The 22,449-nt window shown below is 41.2% G+C and overlaps 1 protein-coding gene across 1 annotated transcript in view; it reads left to right on the forward strand.

Moving 5' to 3' along the window:
- The window catches only part of CRYBG3 (crystallin beta-gamma domain containing 3), a 126,518-nt gene that overhangs the window by 89,138 nt on the left and 14,931 nt on the right, over window positions 1-22,449 (forward strand). Inside the window, exons 13-17 of the mRNA XM_058661778.1 lie at window positions 2,257-2,399; window positions 2,505-2,631; window positions 3,434-3,466; window positions 8,735-8,844; window positions 11,622-11,748. Of these exons, the coding sequence (XP_058517761.1) occupies window positions 2,257-2,399; window positions 2,505-2,631; window positions 3,434-3,466; window positions 8,735-8,844; window positions 11,622-11,748 (540 nt within the window). The remainder of the gene's footprint in view (window positions 1-2,256; window positions 2,400-2,504; window positions 2,632-3,433; window positions 3,467-8,734; window positions 8,845-11,621; window positions 11,749-22,449) is intronic.

A 22,449-nucleotide genomic window follows, 5' to 3' on the forward strand; every position in this document is an offset into this window, starting at 1 on the left:
CTCACATACCGGTAAATACAGCTTCCTGCTCAGCTCCACCCCCAGCCCTCTCATGTGAACTAATGGGTGCTGCAACTTAACCCAGCCCAGCCCAGTCACCACAGGCCCAATCTTCATGGACGCCAGCGGGTGACATGGCCTAGTTGGAGTGATCCCAAACACACCCACCAGACCAGCTTCAGTCCCAACCCCAGTTTCTGCACATGCTCGGATGTGCTACAGCCTATCCCGGCCCATCCCAAAGCATCTGTCTCCCCTGCACAACTATGGATGTTGTGGTTTAGCTCATCCTTCCCCATCTTCAGACATATCCCACACATGCCACTTTGTCCATCCTGGTCCACCCCAATCCTAGCTCTCATGCTGAGCAGCAAGAGCTGCAGCCCAACTGGGGAATGCCTACAGTTCCCCTAACAGGTCCATTTCCATCCCCAGATCTAGAGGCTGCCAGAGGATACTGTGGTCCAGCCTGACACGATTTACACCCAGTCTCATTATTTAATAGTGCTGTGGCCTAGCCTGGCCAGCCTACACCCATTCTGCCTCTTGCATGTGCCAGCAGGTGTAACAGCCTGGCCCTGCCTGTCCTGTCCTGTCCCTAGATCCAGCTCACATGTCAGCTGATAGATGCTGTAGCTCTGCCTGAACTAGATCGCCTTCACTCCTAGTTCTCACATTGACCTATAGAAGCAGTGTCCTAACACAGGGGAGTCCCCAAAGTTCTTGTACCAGGCCCATTCCCAGGCTTTGGTCTTGCACATACTAGCAGGTACTGTGGTCCAGTCTCTCCCCATCTCAGCTCTTGCCAGTGGGTGTTGCAGTGTAGCCCACCCCCACCCTGGCTTTTGTGTGTCGGCATTTGCTGCACTGTAGCCTGCCCAGGCCTGCTCCCAAGCTGGTCCATTCATGTGCTGACAAGTGCTGCAGCCTTTCCTGGCCCACTCCCAGCCCCAACTCTTGTTCTCCTCAGAGAGAGCTGTGGCCTAGCAGGGGAGTTCCTCAAGCTCCCCCACTAGTCCAGCTCCAAGCCCCAGATCTTACCCATGCCAGTAGGTGCTGTGGCCCTGCTTTGGCATGGTTCTGTATCAGTCCTGACCTTTGCATGTACCAGCATGCGCTGCAGCCTAGACTTGCCTGGCCTCTTCCTAGCCTCAATTCCTGCGAGTGATAATGAGTTCCATGGTCTAACCTGGCTTGGCCTGTTGCCACCCCCAGCTCTTGTGCAAGCCAGCAGATGCTATAGTCCTACAGAAGAAAGTGCACAAATCCCCCACTGAATCTGCCACCTCGATGTTCTCTGGCTTTCGGGTGGATACTGCGGCCCAGCTTGACACAGCCCACTCCCCTGCCCCAACACCCGCGGGTAGGTGCTGAGACCTAGCCCAGCCAGGCATGCCTCCCAGTCCCAGCTCTCATGTGTGCCAGCTGGCTTCAGGTGATGCTGCTTAGTCCAACCCAGGTCTCTCACAGGACCTGACACTGACATGTCCTCCAGTATACTCTCTCTAAGCTACCCCATCTCAGCTGCCTCGCCTACTTGGCAAGTTCAGTGGTCCAGTCCATGAAACCCCCACAAGTCACTTCTCCCCTGTCAAACATGTACCTCAGCAGCCACCACTCCGACATATCCACAGACTCCCTTCCCTGGGGAGTCAGTAGCCCACTCATGGCACAGTGCTGCGTGGCATGCCCTGGTTGGTGTATCTTGGCCTCACTGCCCCTACCTTCTGCCGGGTCATAAGAGTAGCTAAGACACCAACCAGGCACTCTGATACGGGGTGCAGGTTTCCAGGTGCCTCCTGAACTGCATTGCCTGTCCCTAATAAACCATTTTCAAGTGAATTTTGTCTGGGTTTTACATTGTTTCAGCTTATAAGTTATCTCCTACATTGTCTGTCATACATTATTTAGTCACTTTTGTTTCATGTAAGATTTGATCTTATGCACAGGTGAGACTTCAGTTTTCTTTCCAAGTAGTATTACATGGGATAGCCAGTAAATCCCAGTGGTTTTCCAATTTTTGACCAGTTTTCACTTATAAAAATCACTTCCTGATTAAAGTGAATTCAGGCTAATTTTTTGGGAGGAGGTGATTAAACTATTTAGGATTGATGATTGAAATTATTTTGCCTACAACTTGAAACTTTTCTAGCATTATTTGTGTGAGAATTATCCCAGGACTGCGTTACCTTGTGTTCAAACATGGCAGTGCATAAAAGCAAAAGACATGTTCTCTTATACTTTTTCTCTTTTTAGAATTTTATAGAATCTTTCATCACACTGTTTGATTCTGACCTAGAAAGTGGGAAGTTTATTGACATTACAAATCAGGAAATTCCTGACTTAGAAGAAATTGGCTTTGGCAGTGAAACAAGATCCATTCATGTTAAAAGTGGAGTGTAAGTTGGCCTCTGCTCTAATAACCTTGAGAAACTGGTGTTTATAATTCTAATTGCTTGATTGTACCTCTGTTGTTTTTTCTCTACCCCCCACCTTCCCTGCAGATGGGTTGCCTACCAGCAGAAATTCTTTTGTGGAGAACAATACATTTTAGAGAAAGGCAAATATAAATGCTTTTTTGACTGGGGAGGATCAAGTAATACAATCATGTCAATACGACCTGTCCAGCTGGTGAGTGAAATATTAAGATAGCAAATATCTGTGACATGTAAGTGTGGAAGTGTGGAAGAGCTGTTTTGGAAGTAAAGGTGTTTAATCATGCATATATGTATAAAACAGACAGTTATCTTACAAACTTTTGTAGACTCCATAGAAGGGTAGTATGGATAATAACACATGAATGAAATGATACTGTAATTTATTCACTCAACAACTTTTATGTAGTGTTCTGATACATCAGCTATTCTGCTGATCACCGGAGATAAAAGAGAAGACTACCCTGATGAGTCTCATCTTGAGGGGAAGATAAATCTATATGCAATTAATGATGGTGTGGCTAATGAAAAGGAAGTGTGTAGGCAGAAATGTGGAGTCAGGGAAAGTGGTAGGACTGGGGAGCTGGGGAGAATCAGAATTTACTGAGTGATATTTTAAGGGTTTAAAAGGAATGTTTTCCAAGGAGAAAAGCCATTCCACAAGGAGAGGGTAATCTTGTGCAAAAAGTTACAAAGTTGTAGCAAATTTGGATAACTCGTTAGCTACAGAACAGTAAGGGTGCACATGAAATAGTGATCACAAATTCTGACTTTCAGCAGGGTCACTGAGGCACATTTTCTTTCAGCCACTATTCAAACTGAGTTACAAACACTAGAATTATTATAAGAAAATTCTGTTATTTTTTGAAGGGCAATAGTTCAGTACTTTGCTCAAAGCATTCAGAATTTACCTTTCAAAGGATTATTTTCAAAACATTTGAAAAGATAGCCAAGAGTATATGATGACAGTGTTTAAAGTATTTTAATGTATTTTGCAGGAACCACTTGGGATAAATGAACCTCCACATTTGGTATGTTGGAAATAGTTTTTACTTTATCATTTTTAAATGGTTTACTAAGAATGTTCATTCCCTTTCTCCCACATCTTTTCCTTTCCCTCGGATAGTTTTTATGGTAGATTGAGCACAAGAACGTCCACCTTTGTTACTACCACACAGTTCCTTTTGTGTTACCACGATGGAGCTGCACCTATGATCAATTAATATCATTTTGAAACTGTGCCACTCTTTCTGACAGACAACTCTTTTCTTTCTTTGATAGTACAGTTGCCTATGTCTGGAAGAGGAAATAGCATGGAGCAGTCAGTGACTTTATCTGGTTCTTTAACTGTGATTTCTAATACCTTCATCAAAATAAGTGCAGTTGGTGAAGTAGGAACCCTACTTTTTCACTTGCAGTGTGTTAGTAGTTTGAAGAGCAGCGAGCCTTCCTTGGAGCCTCATGTTTGTTTCTCCACTGAGGGCTAGATATTGTGCCTATTTTATGCTGCTAATCCTTCTGCATTGTCACTAATAATTCCATCTTTCAGTAAGTGCCATATTACACAGAGGTAGCAAAAATTAGACATTCTAGTGCTTGACATTAATTGACAAAATCAGATACTCAGGCTTTTTATTTTTAAAGATTTTATTGTTATTGGAAAGCCAGATATACAGAGAGGAGGAGAGACAGAGAGGAAGATCTTCCATCCGATGATTCACTCCCCAAGTGAGCCACAACGGGCCGGTGCTGCGCCGATCCGAAGCTGGGAACCAGGAACCTCTTCCGGGTCTCCCACGGGGGTGCAGGGTCCCAAAGGTTTGGGCCGTCCTTGACTGCTTTCCCAGGCCACAAGCAGGGAGCTGGATGGGAAGTGGAGCTGCCGGGACTAGAACCGGCGCCCATATGGGAAACCCCGGGGCTTTCAAGGCGAGGACTTTAGCCGCTAGGCCACGCCGCTGGGCCCGATACTCAGGCTTTTTAATCAAAGAAAGACAACTCATGTTATGAGCAGTAAAGCCATACCATGAAAAGGGAAGAGAAGACATTGCCTTTTCTAGTTCATTTTGAATAACACGTTCATAAAAATCACTGTCAGAAACCCAAGTATAGTGGTTAATTGTAAATATTTGGCACCTACTGCCTTTACATAACTGTCTTTTCTTTTTTCTGAATGTGTGTGTGTGTTTTCATACTCCTGTCAGTGTTTATGGTTCTCAGATCCACTGTGATTAACTGTGTTTCAATTCACAAGGCTTTGAGGTTTTAGTTTTGATTAGTTCAGGCCTGTTGGAAACATTTCCTTTCTGAATATAATTGAGTTGTTGTATTTAGAGATATTTCCTGCCAGATCTTTGTTTTGATTTTTGGAAACTCCCCACTGTGGATTTTTACAAGAACTTTGTAACATGTCTCAAAATAACAGGAGTAGATAAAAGAGTTAAAGGAGAATAATTTCAACTGCACATTTTCTGAGCTTTAAGCCCAGTTGAAATGTCCCATTCTTTTTAGCTCTGGTTCTCTGGGTCTCTGCCTCCTTCTTCCTGTTTTTTGATTTCCTTGTTTGGGGCAGATTGTGAAAGGATTTTCTTGATAGTATTTCCAGTCCAACTTGAAAGGGCAGGAAGCAGCAGTAAGACGCCCAGTAACAAGTCCCTGCCTCACTTTGCTGGATTTGCCTCATTTACTACCTTGTCACCTGCATGCTTCTGACAGGTTTATGATCAGTTGAAATTTAATTACAAATGTGGCACACCCTTTTAGTTTACCCAGTGTCAAGGCTCTTCTTATTTCCAGGGGACCTCACTTTGGGGAGTTCTTATTTGTACTTGGCTAAATGTAAGCAGAGGTGTGTTGGCAGATAGCCTGTTGTCCCATTCAGGAACTAGCAAGTGCTTTCTCCTTCTCAGGTAGCTGTGACAGCCCGACAGACTGCTTTACTCACATGGGGCGTTCATGTTCCCTTTGTGTGAAGAATAGGAGTTGAAGCCAGGAAGTTTGTATGCCGATGATTTTCGGGAGAACCCCCAGAGTGAAAAATCCAGAATATAGGTGTTTCAGTAAAGAAAATATTGCTGGTTATTCTATAAACAGCTTAGAAAAGTATGTCTTGCGATTCTGAAAGAACACAGCCCTTTGTCAAGGAGATGGTTTCTCTTCAAAACTAAAAATGTCACTAAGTCTCATTACCAACTCAGGATAGACTGGGTCTTTATAGATTTCATCATTAGCAGGTGGCAGCTTTTTAAAAACTTTTCCCCTCAGGCAAAACAGAAGATAGAAGGCGAATTGTCTTAATATTGTCGTCGTCATCATCATCATCATCATCATCATCTCTCTCTCATAATGAGTTTTGAACATTTACTAAACAGTTTTGGAAAAGTGAATTCAGTTTTCAGGGGAGATTTGAGTTAGGCAGTCTTCTCTGGAAATTCTGAGCAGTTCCCATCTTTGACCCAGTGAAGGTACCCCATGTAACTAGAATCCTTTTCAAATACATTTGCAAACATAATGGAAAACTTAGATTTCCTTAAGTGCTCAGACTCTCTTCCATTTTATATACAGTCTCAAGTAAGAGAAGCAAATGGCTCTTTTCTTATATTGGGTAATTTAGCCACTTTGAATTCTACAGTGATCAAAGGTGTGTGGTTACTGTTAACGTATGAGGTTAATAAAATTACTTTTAGGCAAAGGTTAGTAAGATCCAAGAGGAACAGAGAGAAAACACTTTGTTATGTGTGTGATACTGTGATCAGATCTGCAGTGTAGCATACAGAAATAGGAAGAACTGCTTAAGAAAGCCTTCTTTGATCAGAGAAATAAAATTATTGTTGGATTTGTAATTGCTGTGAAAAGTACATAATACTGCATTGTGAGGAAGGTGTGATGTAACAGGAAATGGAAACAAGGTCTTTCTTTGTTTAGCAACCCTCATTTTTGTATGGGAGACATCCAAAGAATTGGGAGAATGGGAAAGAAGGTTTTTCGTAGAAATTATTTTAGTATTGGGGTAAATAAAATCAGATAAAAATGATGGAATAAATTTTTGAACCCAGCTTGTGTAATTAAATTCTTGGCCTTTTAGATTTGTCATGTCAGATTAAAAACCCACAGTTACATTTCATTTCTGTTTAATGTAAATGAAAATTACACAGTAAAAAGCATTTGTACAATATCATTAGAAAGCTTATTTTGGCCTCAAAGGGAGATTCTAAGACACGTGAAAAGTTACATTACAAACTGCTTTGGGATTAAGTCACACAGGGGGGTGGATGCAGTTTGAAAACTATTCATTTCTTGTTCATTTGATTCTTTGCCTAGGCTCTCAGCAACCTGAGTTAATATGTATAATTTTTTTCTCCATTTAATATGGAAGGGAAAAATAGCATAATGATTTACCCGTTCCTCCAAAAGCGTAATTTTACCTAGGCACTGACATTTAATTTTATCCATAGTAAAAACCACAATGTAATAATTACTAAGAATAGGGTTGGTTTCTATGTGAACCATTCTCAGAACATTATTATGAAAATTGTTCTATCTTGATGCATTTACAAGGTTGTCAGAATGATGTGTTACTTTTGTGGGTGCTAATTTTGGGTGAACCATATACTGCATGTCACTTTGGAGTAAGCAGGTAGAAGTAAACTCAGATAAATTAATTGAAATCAGGTTTCTAAAGTTTGAACAAAGACTAACTCAGCAAATCAAATTCTTGTTTGCATATATGTGAATTTTAATGATTTCTGTATATGAAGACATACTAGAAGACATGGCCAGTTTATATACTTATGTGAGATAATGCTAAATCTGCATTGTCAGTGGTGCAGAATTGGGTGTTTTAGAGAAATGGTAAAATGTTGAAGTATAAATCTTAGACTCGCCTGTAAAAAATTAAGTAATTCAACCAAATGGGAGTACAAGCGTGAGAAAACAACTGTGGTCTATGTTCTGATATGGCCGTTCTTATTATTACTGTGAATTAAGATAACATTTACATACTCCAGATTTTGCTCCATTTGTAGAGGCTAGCAGTGATTAACTCTGTAGTTTCAGGTCTTTGAAACTTTCACGTCAGGACGTGTAATTCTGTCTGGATTCTGGACTGAGTCCTGCTGTCCTCTGCGTGCACCCATGGGGCTGTCACGGAGACTTCCTGGATCACATCTCCTGAAGGCAGAGTCCTTTGCTGTTGCAATGGACCAGCTACATAGAAGCCATGTTGCACAAGCCCGGCTGCTCAGGGGGGATCGAGTCTTTCACCTCTCTGGTTTTAGTTCATCTTTGATATCACGCCAAAGTCAGAGCAAAATGAGACAGTCAGGCAACAATTTTATCACTAAGACGACTTGGGGAACTGAAGGAGATGAACATCACTACTCACAAGCTTTGGTTGTTCTCAGTGACAGCCCTACCTCGGGCCAGAGCTGAAGCTCATTCACTGTGCGCTCTTAGCCACAGCGGGCCTGTCAGTGCAAGGTGGACCTGTGGGCCATGTTGTTTCAAGTCTGCATTGTAAAATGAAATGCTTAGGTGGGTAGTTAATTTTTTTCTATTAGAAGTTTCTTGTTCCCAAGGCCACTGGAGTTGTGCATTCTTATTTTACTAATCTAAAGGGAATTATGGTTGAGATTTTTCTGGATTTTTCTTGATAAGAAGGACTACAGTAGAACATGGCTGCGCATAACTGGAAGCCATACATTGAAGGTGTTGTTACCAGAAAGGTAAACTGAAGCCTGGAAGCTGAAAGACATGACACAGGCATGTTTCCCTCTCCATCAGAACCCTGCCTCTAATCCTGTTGTTAGGGTCTCCTCTACCACCTGCTGCTACTCTTACAGACCTGCATGCTCACTCACGGGCATGCACTCATACTTCTGTTCTCTGCTCCTAACTGGGGATCAGAAAGACTTAGGGACAGAAGAGTGACATCAGCTGTCCCCCAAACTAATCCAGATCTTTTTGGTATTTAGCACTAGATTGCTTTTTTCTTTATGCATCTCATTTCACCAGAGTGGATAAAATTTGACACAAAGGACAAGGGCCACATTCACTGGAAGAGTGATGCTGATTGGCTCTGATAGGTAGAATGATTTTGTGGGACTCTGTGTCCACAATGTGGTACAAGACCTGGATAAAAATGGTAAACAAATGGTGACCTCCTCTCTTGGAAAGAACAATATGACATTAAGAATAATTTTTGATAAGAGATGAAAACATAAGTTCAGTATTTTGCATGCCTGTGATGTCAAAAAAAAATTGATTTTTTTTTTTAAATAACCGTTGTGTCATTCCTGCAGCTCAAAGCATTCAGTAAACCAGGATTCCAAGGTGAATGCGTAGATGTTACAAATGAAATTTCTGATTTGACTTCATTCACACCGTGTTCTTTCAAAGTTCTTCGGGGTTGGTAAGTATGTTTAGTAAGTTTTGTACTGTTACATATTAACTAAATTTAAATTTACAGAGTCTTGTTTTTTATTTTTGCATACACAGTGAGTCTAAAAAATTCTGTCCATTGGCCAGTTACTAACTTGCCTCTTATTAATTTTGATGAATTTATATTTGATTCATGGAATACAGAAAAATGCAAGGCTGATTAACCAACTTTGGGATCATTTTGATGCTTTTGTTCTCATTGCTATCTTTGATTATTTTCTAAATATTTCGAATGTTCATATTTTATATCAGTATAGAAGGCCGTTAAGACTAACTGCTATTTTTGCACATGTAAAACATGCTACTTCTAAATTTTTAAAACTTTGTTTCAAGTACTCATTATCCCATTTCACAAAGGAGGAAATAAGGTTCATAGTTAGGACTTCCTATATTTACAAGCAAAATGTCAAAAAAAACCACGTTTTTTTGTTTTGTTTTACTTTAAATACTGTATTTTTACAACTATAACCATATACGGAATCTTTTTTTTACATGTATAGGCAATTGTATGAGATTCTGAAGACTAAACTATATACTATCATTTTTAAATTGCGGTAAACATAACAAAATTTACAAATTTAACAGTTTTTAAGTATGCATTTCTGTGGGTTAACTATGTATCAAATATAATAACCTAGCAAAATCTCCCTTTTTCCTTTGGAGTATCTTATTTAAGCCATCTCCTTGTTCTCTTGAATCAATAGATAATATGAACTCACGTTTTTCCACTTGGGGAACTTCAGGCTGCTGATTACTGTATAATTCCCAGTGTTTACCACAAAGCAATAATGGCCCATGTTTTGTCCCAACATGCAATGTAATACTTTTACTAATCTGCCATAATTTCTGCAGTCATTCTCTATTTCCAGTAGACCAAATTTAAACTCTTTCCTTTCAGCCTTTAGCATCAGCTCGTCTCACAGTCTTGTCCATTCTCTGTCTTTGTACTGTTGCTTGTTTTCCCCTCTGTCAATTGACTTTGTGTTTCTTCCCTATCTTCTACACTTTGCCATTGCGTCACAGAGCAGTCATAGATGATGAACAGGCATGACTGTGTTCCAGTAGCGCTTTATGGACTTTGAAATTCAAATTATATTTAATAGTTACATGTCATGAAATAGTCTTTTAAATTAAAAAAGGCATTTAAATATGTAAAAGCCACTCTTGACTTGGGCTGTATGGAAATGGGCAGTGAGGCCAGTTTGGCCCACCAGCGGTATTTTACTAACCTTGCTCTGTACCAAATATTGTAGATCTCTGCTAACTCTAACCAGCAATGCTATTTATTTTGACCTATGCACTACAGTAAAATAATTTTTGGTCAATACTTACGTGTAAGCTATATTTCAGAAGAATCTTTTTTACTTTATCCTTAAAAAACAAACTAGAGGATTTGAAGATTTGGAGAAGTATTTCATCTTTGGCGATCATTTCTGGTATGTGATAGATGGCAGATGTCCTCACCAGTGTATCACAACGGCCACTGTCCGCAGTCTGTGGGCTCTTCTGTTTTGAGCCTCTTTGTATTGCTTATTTTTATATTTTTATGAAAGAATATGATAATTTTGTGATATTAGCACGTATAAAATAAGTTAGATAGGTTATCTGCATCTCTTTAGAAAGAAGTAAAGAAAGTACCTAGGAACTGAAATAATTTTGTTAGTATTATTTAGCTGGATTTCTGTTCCACTAAAAGAAAATAGTTTATAAAATATTTTTTGTTGTTTTGTTTTTTTAAAAAAGAGAAACATTGAGTGTTTTCTGGAGGAGACACTTCCTGACCTGAAGTTTAGGACACATTAGTCATTAGTTCTTCATGTAAGAAGCATACAATGACAGTTGAATAAAGAATGTCAGAGTCCTAACGATTGTGTAAGTGCCTGGAAGGCTTCGGAGAGCCTAGTTTCCTCACTGGCTGTGTAACCTTGAGCAAATCAGGTCAACTCTGAGCCTCAGCTTCCTCCTCTGGAAAGAAGGAATAATAACAGTGCCTACCTCAAAGAATTATTAGAAGGACTAAGTAAAGAAAGACTTGACTCCCTGCCTGGCATATTGAAAATGCTTATTACACAGAAGAGGTGACAGGACATAATACATAATGTCACAGAGCATGTATGTCTCTGGTTATCCAGAGTTATCCTGAAGGGCTAGAACCTAAACACACCCAACATTTAAATAGCCAGTTCATTTCTCCCTTAGGACTTCTTTTCAGAAGGGCATGTCTTAACTGAGCCTTTGATGATTACTGTATTGAAGATAGCTTAGTTTTGAAGGTTACAAAAATTTCTATTAACAGTTGAACAAGTGATAGGTATACAAGTTGTATACCTGTGTGAGTTTATGAATGTAACCTCTCTGACCACCAAGCTGAATACAAACAAGTACTCATCAATCACCACAATTTGATCCTAGTACTAGAAGGAACTTGAATATCTCTAGTTAGAAGCAATGCCGTCTTATTTCAAATTTCATCTCTTTAGTTAACCTGTTAGGGGAACCTTGGACATCTAACTTTTCGGATTCTTAGCTTTGCTGCCCAAGAAATTAAGGATATGTTCAATCATAGCATTGCTCATGACATAGTGAAATAATACCAATCAGGTAATGACAGTCATAGCTTTAAAAAAAAAATGTGCTGCTAAGCACCATGGCCTCAATGTCCTATCCCTACCCAAATTCTACAGCATTGACCAATTTGCACTTGCTAGCTCAATGAAATTTACTGAGCATCACGTACTCATCTTGTAGTTGGATCCTGTATTACCAAGAGGACGTGTGTGATCATCAGTGTGTGTTGGAAGAAGGTCTCTATGCTGACCTTACCTCCTGCGGGTGCCCAACCTCAAAAGTCAAATCCCTCAAGCCCATTGACTACGTAAGTACATTGCTAATGAATATTTTTGACACCTTTTTTCTTGTCCAGTTTCACCATGGATGTCAGTGTGAAATTGGAAGAAGTGATACAAAATAAATAATCAGAATTTCAAAATATTAAAAAGAATAAATTTACTTGCTGGTTATAAAATTAAGGTTCACTCTTAAAATCTGACCAGAATGTAATAATTACATTTTGGTCTAAGGCAGGAGTGCATAACTCAGAACTAAGGCAACTTTGATTTGAGCTTATATGCTTGAAGTTTGATACTTAAACTAGTTTGGGTAACACTGACAAAACGAGTCGGTTTCCTCATGTGGAGCAAATAATAGTAAGGCTGCTCATTAATGTTAAATGATGTGATGCTTGTAAAATACCTAGTGCATGATGAATGCTGTATTCAATGTTAGCTATTAGTTCCATGGATGTTATTGTTTTAGCTACTTAAATATTAAAAATAGTGGCCTGGGGCTGACATTATAGCATTGAGTTAAGCCATCATGTGCAGTGCTGGCATCTCATGGGTGCTGGTTTGAGTCTCAGCTGCTCTGCTTCTGATCTATTCTCTGATGATACACCTGGGAAAGCAACAGAAGATGGCTCAGGTGCTTGGGCCCCTGCACCCACGTGGGTGATCTGGAAGAAGCTCTGGGTTCCTGGTTTTGGCCTGGCCAACCATGGTTGTGGTGGCCATTTAGGGAGTGAACTACTGAATACAAGATCTCTATCTCTCCCTTTCTCTGTGTAACTACATTTCAGATAAAATAAGTTTGAAAACAAAATAGTAGTAACCTGATCACCTTATTATTCTGTTAGGTAAGTCACATGTGATTTGCTACTGGGGTTTATGTGTTACTTTAAAGCATGGATTCCAGCTGAGGCTGAGTGATGAGGCTTTGAAGAACAAGGGCTTTTCTGCCTGTGTGTACACATTTATCTGGGTCAGTGCAGAGCCCACATTTACGGAGTAAATGGCCCTCTTTTGCAACAAATGTATTGAGAGTTTGAGTAACACAGGGATACAATTCTGGGGAATTAGTTCCAGGCCCCTGGTCGGTATATTTGAGGAAAGGGAAGTCGCGAGGATCCAGGATGTTTCTGAGATGCCCAGTTAGGCTGAATCTCGAAGGCCGTGCTTGGGCAAGGCTTAAACTGCATGCAGGGGAGTGACTCAGGCCTTTCAGCCAGAGCTGACTCCTGAGTCAATGGCCATCCTGAGGATCTTTGATCTCAGCCTCAGCAGTGTCATCCTGTTTCACAAGGCATTCCTGGAGAGAGTATTCTGGGCATCAGACTAAGAATAGAGTCTTGGCCCAAGAATAAGAATATTAATAGTCCCTGTCTCTGAGTGGCCCAGTGATTGCCAACTGGAAAGAATAAGTAGCTGGTGATGCTTTTTATCTACTAGGAAAACTGGTTTGAAAAAAGAGTGTGCTCTTGACAGTTTCTGCAGGTTTAGATAATACTAAAAAACAAAAAGCATAGAAAATTGTCTACATTTACCCGGAAATGAATTTTATTAGCAGGTTTTATTCATCAAATCATTAGGTAGGCACTTATTTGATATTAACTAACAGCAAATTATAGAGTTGTAAGCTATGAAATTACCATCTTGAAAGGATTTTTTTTGCTGAACTCTTAATTCAGAGAACTAAACCAACTAAATGTCTGGGGACAACATTATAGAAATGGGGTCAAAATTAATGAGTATTACTACTTTTCTTTGAAGAGTCACAGTTATTAAACATTCATGAGATGAAAAATGAATAATTAAAATTTAAATTAAAATGTACAGAGAAATATTTATGTTATTATGTGCGGTTGCATGTCTCTGGTCACATATCCAGGCACTGTACATTGAAGTGCCGGATGGGAAGCACTTTGCTCCTAGAACCTGCTGAAGTGTATATTCAGATTTGAAAGGCAGCATACTAATTTCCCTAATGCTTATCCTGGTATATACTTTAAATTGTTGAAAGCTCTTTAATGAAGATACCTTAGGGTGTCAAGTTGGTGTTGCAATGCAGTGTGAAATGAGGTTGGGTATCCAAGCAAAGTTCCATAGATTGACCAGTAAGGGGCCTTAGCAAGTAGTATGAACCTGGTGACACCTGCCAGACTTCACCCTGGGGGCCCTGAGGTCCTGAGCTGATCAGAGCTGGGACGGCTGATAATGTAAAACAGAAAGTCAACTTAGAGATTTGTATTAAATGGAGCCTAGCAATTGGAGAACTTTTCAGAATTTTTTTTCCTGCTTTTCTTGAAGAACATGAGCAACTGAATTAAATACCTTAAGATTTGGGTTAAATAAGATAGATGCCACGATGAGCTTACATAGACTAATGTTCTCACTGAAGAGATTCCTGCGAGTCCCCAGCTAATCGGTCACATCCTGCAGCATCTCCTGTTTATATACTGCGGACACTCTGCACCTGCTCTTCCCTAATTTTTGCATCCCTCTTCCTCCACCCCCATCACATAAATATACACACTGTATTCTTTCTTAGGGATTGATGCTTTTTTTTTCTGTAGATTTGTTGTTAATGCCACTGCCTATATCACAGTGCGGTGTGTTTCTGGATTCATTCTAAGAAACATTTCTGTCCAGCTAACTAATGCTTTGCTTTTGCCTTTACTAGTTAGAACCATATAGTTCTGAGTTCTTCGGCTGCAGTTGGGATTCCCAGACATGCCGTGACTTAGTGCTTCAGCATCATAATGATTTAACCTTCATCTTCAAACAAGATCAGTATGTTTTGTAAATGACAGTTTGCTCTGGGCTAACTTGTATTTCATGCAGAGGAGCACGGAGGCCTAATTTGCAGTGTTGCAACTATTTTAGAATGAAAGAAGCTTAGTTTATAGTTCTACTTCTAACTAATGTAACTCATAACATTTCACAGCCCCAGTTAACTCTTCTGAAAACAAATTGTTAACACATATTTTCAAATCTTTGACAGCCTTCAGTTCTTCTGCAAGTAAGTATTCGTATCTCTGATTACACATAAAGAAGAATCTCTCGGGCTTTGGGATTCTCGTGGTCAGGGAATGCGAACATTGATTACCTTTCCCAACAGTTCCCACAGTCCGAGGGCTGGTATCCTATATAGTGGGTATGGCTGCAGTCTGCAATGCCACGTCCATGATGGGCATTGGTTTGTGTCCCTGCTGCTCTAATGCACTTAAGAAAGCAGTGGAAGCTGGCCACATACATGCAGACCCAAATGCAGCTGTTGGCTCCTGACTTCAGGCTGGCCTATCTCTGGCTGAGGTGACCTTTGGGGACTGAATTAGAAAAAAAAATTCTCTGAGTCTCTGTGTCCTCTTGCTCTCTGTAACTCTACCTTTCAAAAAAAAAAAGCTACAGAAATAGTTCCCATAATCTCTGTGACTGATGCAACTTTAGGACAGTAGCATTTCGGGTTTAAACTGGGCTTAGGTACACTTTTAGTCCTTCCACATTGGCACTCGACTAGAGGAAGGACTTCTCACTGGAGAAATACCTAATTTTTTGATAGTGGAGGAGAGGGAATGAGACCCTGATCACAGAGGCATATCTGGAACTTCATGCTCTTGCCAAAAGTGTGTCATAAAACTAAGCTTGTTTCCATGGGATGGGGCTCAAGTGGACAGAGTAAATACATTTCAAAGACTAAATATACTCTCCCGCAAATGTATACAATCAAAGAGACATTCTCTGTAACAGACTTTAGATCAAATGAGGGCCAATATGATTTGAATAATTTTTTCTATGTTCTCTCTGCCATTGTAGCAAATTGAACTGATCTAGAAAAGTGATTGACACTGCTGTTCAGGGAAGGTGGTTTGTTGGCTGGCACACGCAGTGTGTGTAGATAAGCAAAGGAGCCTGTCTGAGTGTGGTCTCTAGCTCCCTCTCAGAATTCCAAGATCTGCAGTTAATTTAATGTCATAAAGTTTAACATAACCATGCCATGATGATTCTGTGCAAGCATTTGAGAAAAATACCAAATTAAGTGGCCTTGGGTAAATGAACTCTCTAAGGCCTGGGTTTTCATCAGGCTCTTCATGGCATGCAGTTGTATTTCTGGGGAAGTACTACATTTGGTAATACACGTAAATATCTTTCAACCCATGATGAATTGAGTGACTTTGGACTTGTTTCCCTTTAAAATGTTCACCAATTTTGGTTTGATAAGTGTTAAACAGTGATTATATGATGACCTTTAAGATGAAAGAGGTTTAGTGGAGCTCACTGTTTTCCTTTAGTCTGAAACCAGAAACCAAAGCCTCCTATATTTAGAATCATTATTCTGGGTGTGAAAGCACAACATGGTGACAGAAAGGCCAGAGGTGATGACTGGTGCATGAGTGTGATATGGTTCTTTGAATTAAAAAAGCAGGGCAGATTTGCAATTTGGGAGAAGAGGTTTAAAGATATTCTGTTTTTATTTGCTCAGAGGAGACTCCTAAGGTGGCTGAATTGTATAAATACTCCTGTTTTAAATACTCCTGTCATTGTGCCTCACAATGATAACATGGCTGAGTATACTTATATTGGCCTCAAGTGTTGAGTACCTGCTGTGTACCAAATATGAATATGATTTTTTTAAAGATTTATTTATTTTTATTGTAAAGTCAGATATACAGAAAGGAGAGACAGAGAGGAAGATCTTCCATCCACTGGTTCACTCCCCAAGTGACTGCAATGGCTGGTGCTACGCCAATCCCAAAGCCAGGAGCCAGGAACTTCCTCCAGGTCTCCCACACAGGTGCAGGGTCCCAAGGATTTGGGCTGTCCTCGATTGCTTTCCCAGGCCACAAGCAGGGAGCTGAATGGGAAGTGGAGCTGCCAGGATTTAGAACCAGCAGGAGCTGCCAGGATTTAGAACCGGCACCTATATGGGATCCCAGAGTGTTCAGGGTAAGGACTTTAGCCACTAGGCCAGCACGCCGGGTCCGAATATGATTTTTAAAAATAAGGATTAATGACACTGTAAGCTCATGTTATTACATCCAAATCTGCTTTCCTCTTGGTGACTCCAGTGTAGATGTTGTCCATAGATTTCCTTCTGGCCTTTCTCCTCTGTGGTTGGAAATATCTAGGATCATAACTTTGTCTCTCCCCTCTATGGAAGTGGATGGCTGCTAGATCTTCAGAGTAATCAGTAGCCCGTTACCCCTTGAGCTCCACCCGCAGATCCAGGTGGATCATCATAGGCAACCTTCTCAGTCTCGTTTCTTCCTCCCCATTTCCTTTCTTTTTTTAAAATTTTTTTAACTTTTATTTTAATGTTTATTACAAAGGTGAGGGGGTTGCAGACCCATGTAGCTCTCTGATTAGGATAGAGGGCCAGGGAGGTGGAAGGTATGTGAGGTAAATGATTCAGTTTTTCCCCCTTGTGTCCATGGCAAGGGCAGGGGAGGAAGCATGCTGCTCCGTTGCTGTCGCTCTAATCAGTGCCCAGTCATGGCAAGGGTCGTTTGTTGTTTCCTTTGAGGCCCTTATGTAGGGAGCAGTGTTCTGAGGGTGTGTGGCCTTGATTATTCTCGAGAAGCTCTCTGGTTCATTTCTTTCTTTCCAAGGTCTGTTTCATTTCATTCTTTCTAAGGTCTCTTGGCTGTCCTTGTCCACTTCAATGTGAACACAGCCATAGGTGCTTATTGCAAATCCTGGCCTGGAGTGTTGTTCAACCTGTCCTTCTTTACATCTTTTTATGAGGTGCTGCTGAATTCTTTGGTTGGCCTGGACGAGCTGGCCGTCTTTCATGTTCATCTGGGTATGCTCTCCACTGTTGCATGAGGGCCAGTCAGTCCTGCAGCATGTGTTCTGGGTCAGACCACGTCTGTGTGATTTCCCCTTAGGTCAGGGATTGAACGCAGCAGTCCACTTGGGGAGCCTCCTAAGGATTCTCCTCTGGGTGGTCTTTGATCTTTTTTTCATATGCTCCTCTGGTGCAGGGTGGGGCCCAGTTCACCGCCTACACCAGCCAATACGTGTACTAGTTGATGCAGCTGCCTGGTCAGTCCTGCCACAGTACCAACTCTCAAGTGAACCAGCAGGTGCTGCAGCCTCAGGCTTAGCATTTTCATGCACCACTGAGTGCTCTGGCCTAATTGGGGCAATCCTGAAAAATTCCTACCTGCCCCACCCACAGCTCTGGTTTTTCCATGTGCTGGCAGGTGCTGTGATCTAGCCTGACTCATCTCCCAGTCCTGGTCTAGTGTACCAATATGGCTTAATCCAGCCTGTGCCATCCCCAACCCTGACTCTTACATGCACTGGCAGGTACTGTAGTCTAGCCAAGGGTGTCTACAAAGATCCCCTACTGGTGGATGCTGCAGTCCGCCTGGAGTGGCCTTCCCCCAGCCCCAGTTCTCACACATGCCAGTGGATGTGCAGCCCAACCTGGCCCAGTCTGCTCCCAACCCTGGCTCTTGTGTATATGAACAAGGGCTTTGGCCTAACCCAAGGAGTCTCTCTGGATTCTGCCTTCTGAGCTACCCCATCTCAGCTCCCTCAGCTACCTGGAAGTGCAGTGGCCCTGTCCATGAAAGATGCCATAAATCATTTTAGATATGTCAAACAAGCCCTCAGTGGCCTCCAGTCCAACCTGTCCCCAGTTTCCTGGATCTAGCAATGTTCAGCCATCTATGTGCATGTGGTGGTGGTGATGGCAGCAGGTGGCTGGCATGCATCCACGGTAGCACATAGGTGCTTCTCCCCTTTCGCCTATATCTTTAAAATAAAATGGAATGGACCACTGCGCTGGCGTAATAGTATAGTTAACACAGAATTGGCATTAACCAGGCCCAGAATGCCAAACAGCTATTCTGTGCTTTTCTCCTAGTACAAGGCAGTCTAGGTAGTTGCCTCAACTGGGATTCTTTCTTCCTGTTTCAAAGACAGTATCATTACCCACGTCATTCTCACCATTTCCTGGTTTCTAACATCTAGTCTGCAGATAGGTGTCTGCTGTTCTACTTTTCAATGGGTCTAAAATGTTTCCTCTCTTCCTACTGCCGTGATTAAGTCCACAGGCTCATTCTCTCTTTCCCAACATGTTGGTATGGTCACTTAACTCATATTTCTTTGGCCTTTCCTTTTGCAACTTGGAGGGAATAAGCTGATAAATTCCAGACTCTACTTTTCCATGATAATTGCTGTATCTTCTTTGTGTATCTGATTCACAAAATTTCACCCTCCCCACCATCTCACCTCTGCCTAAATACCTTCCCTCCACTTTCTCTAGGTTAATTAGGTGGAGGCATAAAATGCACCTTCTCTTTCTGTGAAATACTTCAGGATCTGATTAAAGGACTTCAATTCTAAGAAGCCTTCAGTGACCCTTATGTCTTAAAGTATTTTTTTTTCTGCCTCAAATACCCTTTCATGTCAAGATGCTTTTCTCTTCCTACCTCACAAGTACTGAGCCTATGAGGTCATTAAGAACAGAGAAGTAGATTTATTGTGGCCTTTACCTGTTACACCTCTGTCCTCTCTGCTTAGTGCAGTGCTATAAAGATATTAATCTAATGTGTAATAAGTAGGTTAAATCTATTTGTGCCTTAAAATAAGTAGGTAATATTTATATAGCGATACTTTTCCATAAGGGATGGAAGTTTGGACATATCATAGAGTTGCGTCTTACCCACTTACAATGTTTTCATTGTAGCTGCAGACATGAGGAATTGGTAGGGAGAGACTTAAGGTAAAAAAAAAAAAAAAGAAAAAGTAGCACTTTTCAGCTGCTAGCTATGGAAGAAATGCTTTAAAGTCAGACAGTATATTTAAGAAAAAGACATGTACAGATGAGAGATGCATGAGCAACTGTTGATAGATCCAAGAAGGCTGTAACTGCCAAGTACCGTGTGGCGAAACCTGCTTTTTCTGCACTTGCATGGGAGCAGCAGTCTGTACATTGCCTCTGTAACGTTGCCATGGTGGCTTGGCATGAAAGTTTGGCCATCTTTGAAGTAAGAATCCATTCCTGGCAGTTGTAAACTGGCAAAGCCAAAGAAACCTTATAACAAAATGCAGAAAAGCTTCAAATAAAATTATGTCCGTGATGACATAAATGAGCAGAGGTGGAATAGGAATTGGCAAGGCAGTGACTCATTCTGTGAAAGAGAACTGAATTAGGTAGGCACACCTACAAATATTGGAACATGATAAACCCAGCTATGGAATGAGGGGAAGCAGTGAGTTTACAAAGTACGGAAGAATTTGGTTACTGCTGCACTTCAGAGCCTGATCCATAGTAGCTGTTGTGTATATTTTGAAAGTGAAGGCCAACAATTGTCACAGCAAACACCTTATTTATTTTACTTGAAAGTTAGAGTTACAGAGAATGAGAGAGGGAGGGACAGATCTTCCATCTACTGATTCTCTCCCCAAGTGGCCAGGTGGTCAAAGCTGAGCTAATCCGAAGCCAGGAGCTTCTTCCCCATCTCCCATGTGGGTGTAGGGTCCCAAGGACTTGAGCCATCCTCCCTGCTTTCCCAGGAGGGGATTGGATTTAGAGTGGAGCAGCTGGGACTGAAACCAGCATCTATATGAGATGCCAGTGCCATAAGCAGAGGATTAATATGATATGCCACGATATTGGCCCAGATAGCTTTGTAAAGAGATATTTGAAACATTTGTCTTTAGATTCGCGTACAAGACAAAGGGTCTCTACTGTCATCACTTACATTCAGTAGGACTCTGGAGTTCTAGCCAGTTTAAAAGGATTAAAACAACATCAATAAAATGTAAATTATGAGGTCCCAGTGCAGTGGTCTAGTGGCTAGTCCTCGCCTTGCATGCCTAGGATCCCATATGGGTACTGGTTCTAATCCCGGTGGCCCCACTTCCCATTCAGCTCCCTGCTTGTGGCCTGGGAAGGCAGTTGAGGACGGCCCAAAGCCTTGGGACCCTGCACCCGCGTGGGAGACCTGGAGGAAGCTCCTGCATCCTGGCTTCAGATCGGTACAGCTCCAGCCATTGCAGTCACTTAGGGAATGAATCATCAGACAAAAGTGGATCATCGGAAGCTTTCTGTCTCCTCCTGCTCTCTGTATAGCTGACTTTGCAATAGAAATAAAATAAATCTTTTTTAAAAATGTAAATTATGAGACTTAAAAGTTGCTGGATACAAGATAAGTAATAAACCACAGGCTACTTAGGAATAATGCTAACACAAAATAGCTTGTTACTTGAGGACATTTATAATTCAGGGACATAAAAGATGGAGAGAGATCATTTTGTTTAGACGAAAAGACTGTCATAAAAATGTGTTCCCCCATTTAAAACAATTACACATAAAATGTTCTTTTAAAAAAAAGTTTTATGTGCCCAGCGGTTTGGCCTAGCAGCTAAAGTCCTCGCCTTGAAAGCCCCGGGATCCCATATGGGCGCCGGTTCTAATCCCGGCAGCTCCACTTCCCATCCAGCTCCCTGCTTGTGGCCTGGGAAAGCAGTTGAGGACAGCCCAATGCCTTGGGACACTGCACCCATGTGGGAGACCCAGAAGAGGTTCCTGGTCCTGGCATCGGATTGGCACGTACCGGCCCGTTGCGGCTCACTTGGGGAGAGAATCATCGGATGGAAGATCTTCCTCTCTGTCTCTCCTCCTCTCTGTATATCTGGCTTTCCAACAAAAATAATAAAATCTTTAAAAAAAAAAGTTTTATTTATCTGGCATGTATTGAGAGGAAGAGGTATATCTTCCATCTGCTGGTTCATTCCCCAAATGGGACAAGTTAACTTTAGGCTTAGATACAGGCAAATGGTAAGTACTTTAAGAAACATCAGTACTATGAGAAAATTATATTGGTGGATGAAAGTACACCAGATTCTTCATTGAAGAGAATGCAACACTATAGTGTAATAAGCGGAGAACCCCAACTGTGTCTCAGCCATCAAACATATTAGGCAAGAAAAACAGACTTCTGGGGATGGCACAGTAAGATGCCAAAGGATGCACAACTATGAATGGAAATCTAACAATATGAGCTGGAAGGATTCTCTGCTTTCGTACAGTAGACACTGCGGGTGGAGGGATCGAGTGTGTTTGTACTTGGTATGTTTCATTTATTCTAAAAAGGTGATAACAACTGCAGTAAAATCACATGCAACTACTCCTGGGTGCTTGGGCATTTGGCCATCTAGTATGTTACGTATTCCCTTTGACATATGTTTTAATTTTTAAGGTAAAAAGACAGTAAGAAAGTTAGATCTATAATGAAGTTGACTTTTTAAATCCAGAATAAAGATCCTGTATGAGAAGGATTATAGTTTACTGGTGAAAAGTTTGATTTGCGCGTCTGACAGGACTTAATTCAAGTCCTGACTCGGGGCAAGCTTCCGACCACGGTAAGCCTAAGCTTTCTCGTCTCAAAGCATGAAGATCCAATGAGCAGGATCAGAAGTGTTAAGGACACATCAAGTGCTCAGTGGAGTTAAAACAGCTTAAAACCCACTGGATTTTAAACACTTAAAACTAAGTTGGTCTTAAAACTAACAATTGGACAATCATTAATTCCTGTTTTCTGTGCAACACTGAACCTTCGTAAGCTGCAAGTGTTTATGTGATTTTGTTAAGTAGGCCAATCCTAGAATATTCCACATTAAACTTATTATAGATTTATAAACTTTGAATTAAGTTTTTATTATTCAGAAAAGCCTTTTGCCAGCACTCTGGCATTTGTTTGGAGTTGAATGCTGTTTGATGTGTACGT

Source organism: Ochotona princeps, chromosome 3 (assembly GCF_030435755.1).
Source record: "Ochotona princeps isolate mOchPri1 chromosome 3, mOchPri1.hap1, whole genome shotgun sequence".
Lineage (NCBI taxonomy): Eukaryota > Metazoa > Chordata > Mammalia > Lagomorpha > Ochotonidae > Ochotona > Ochotona princeps.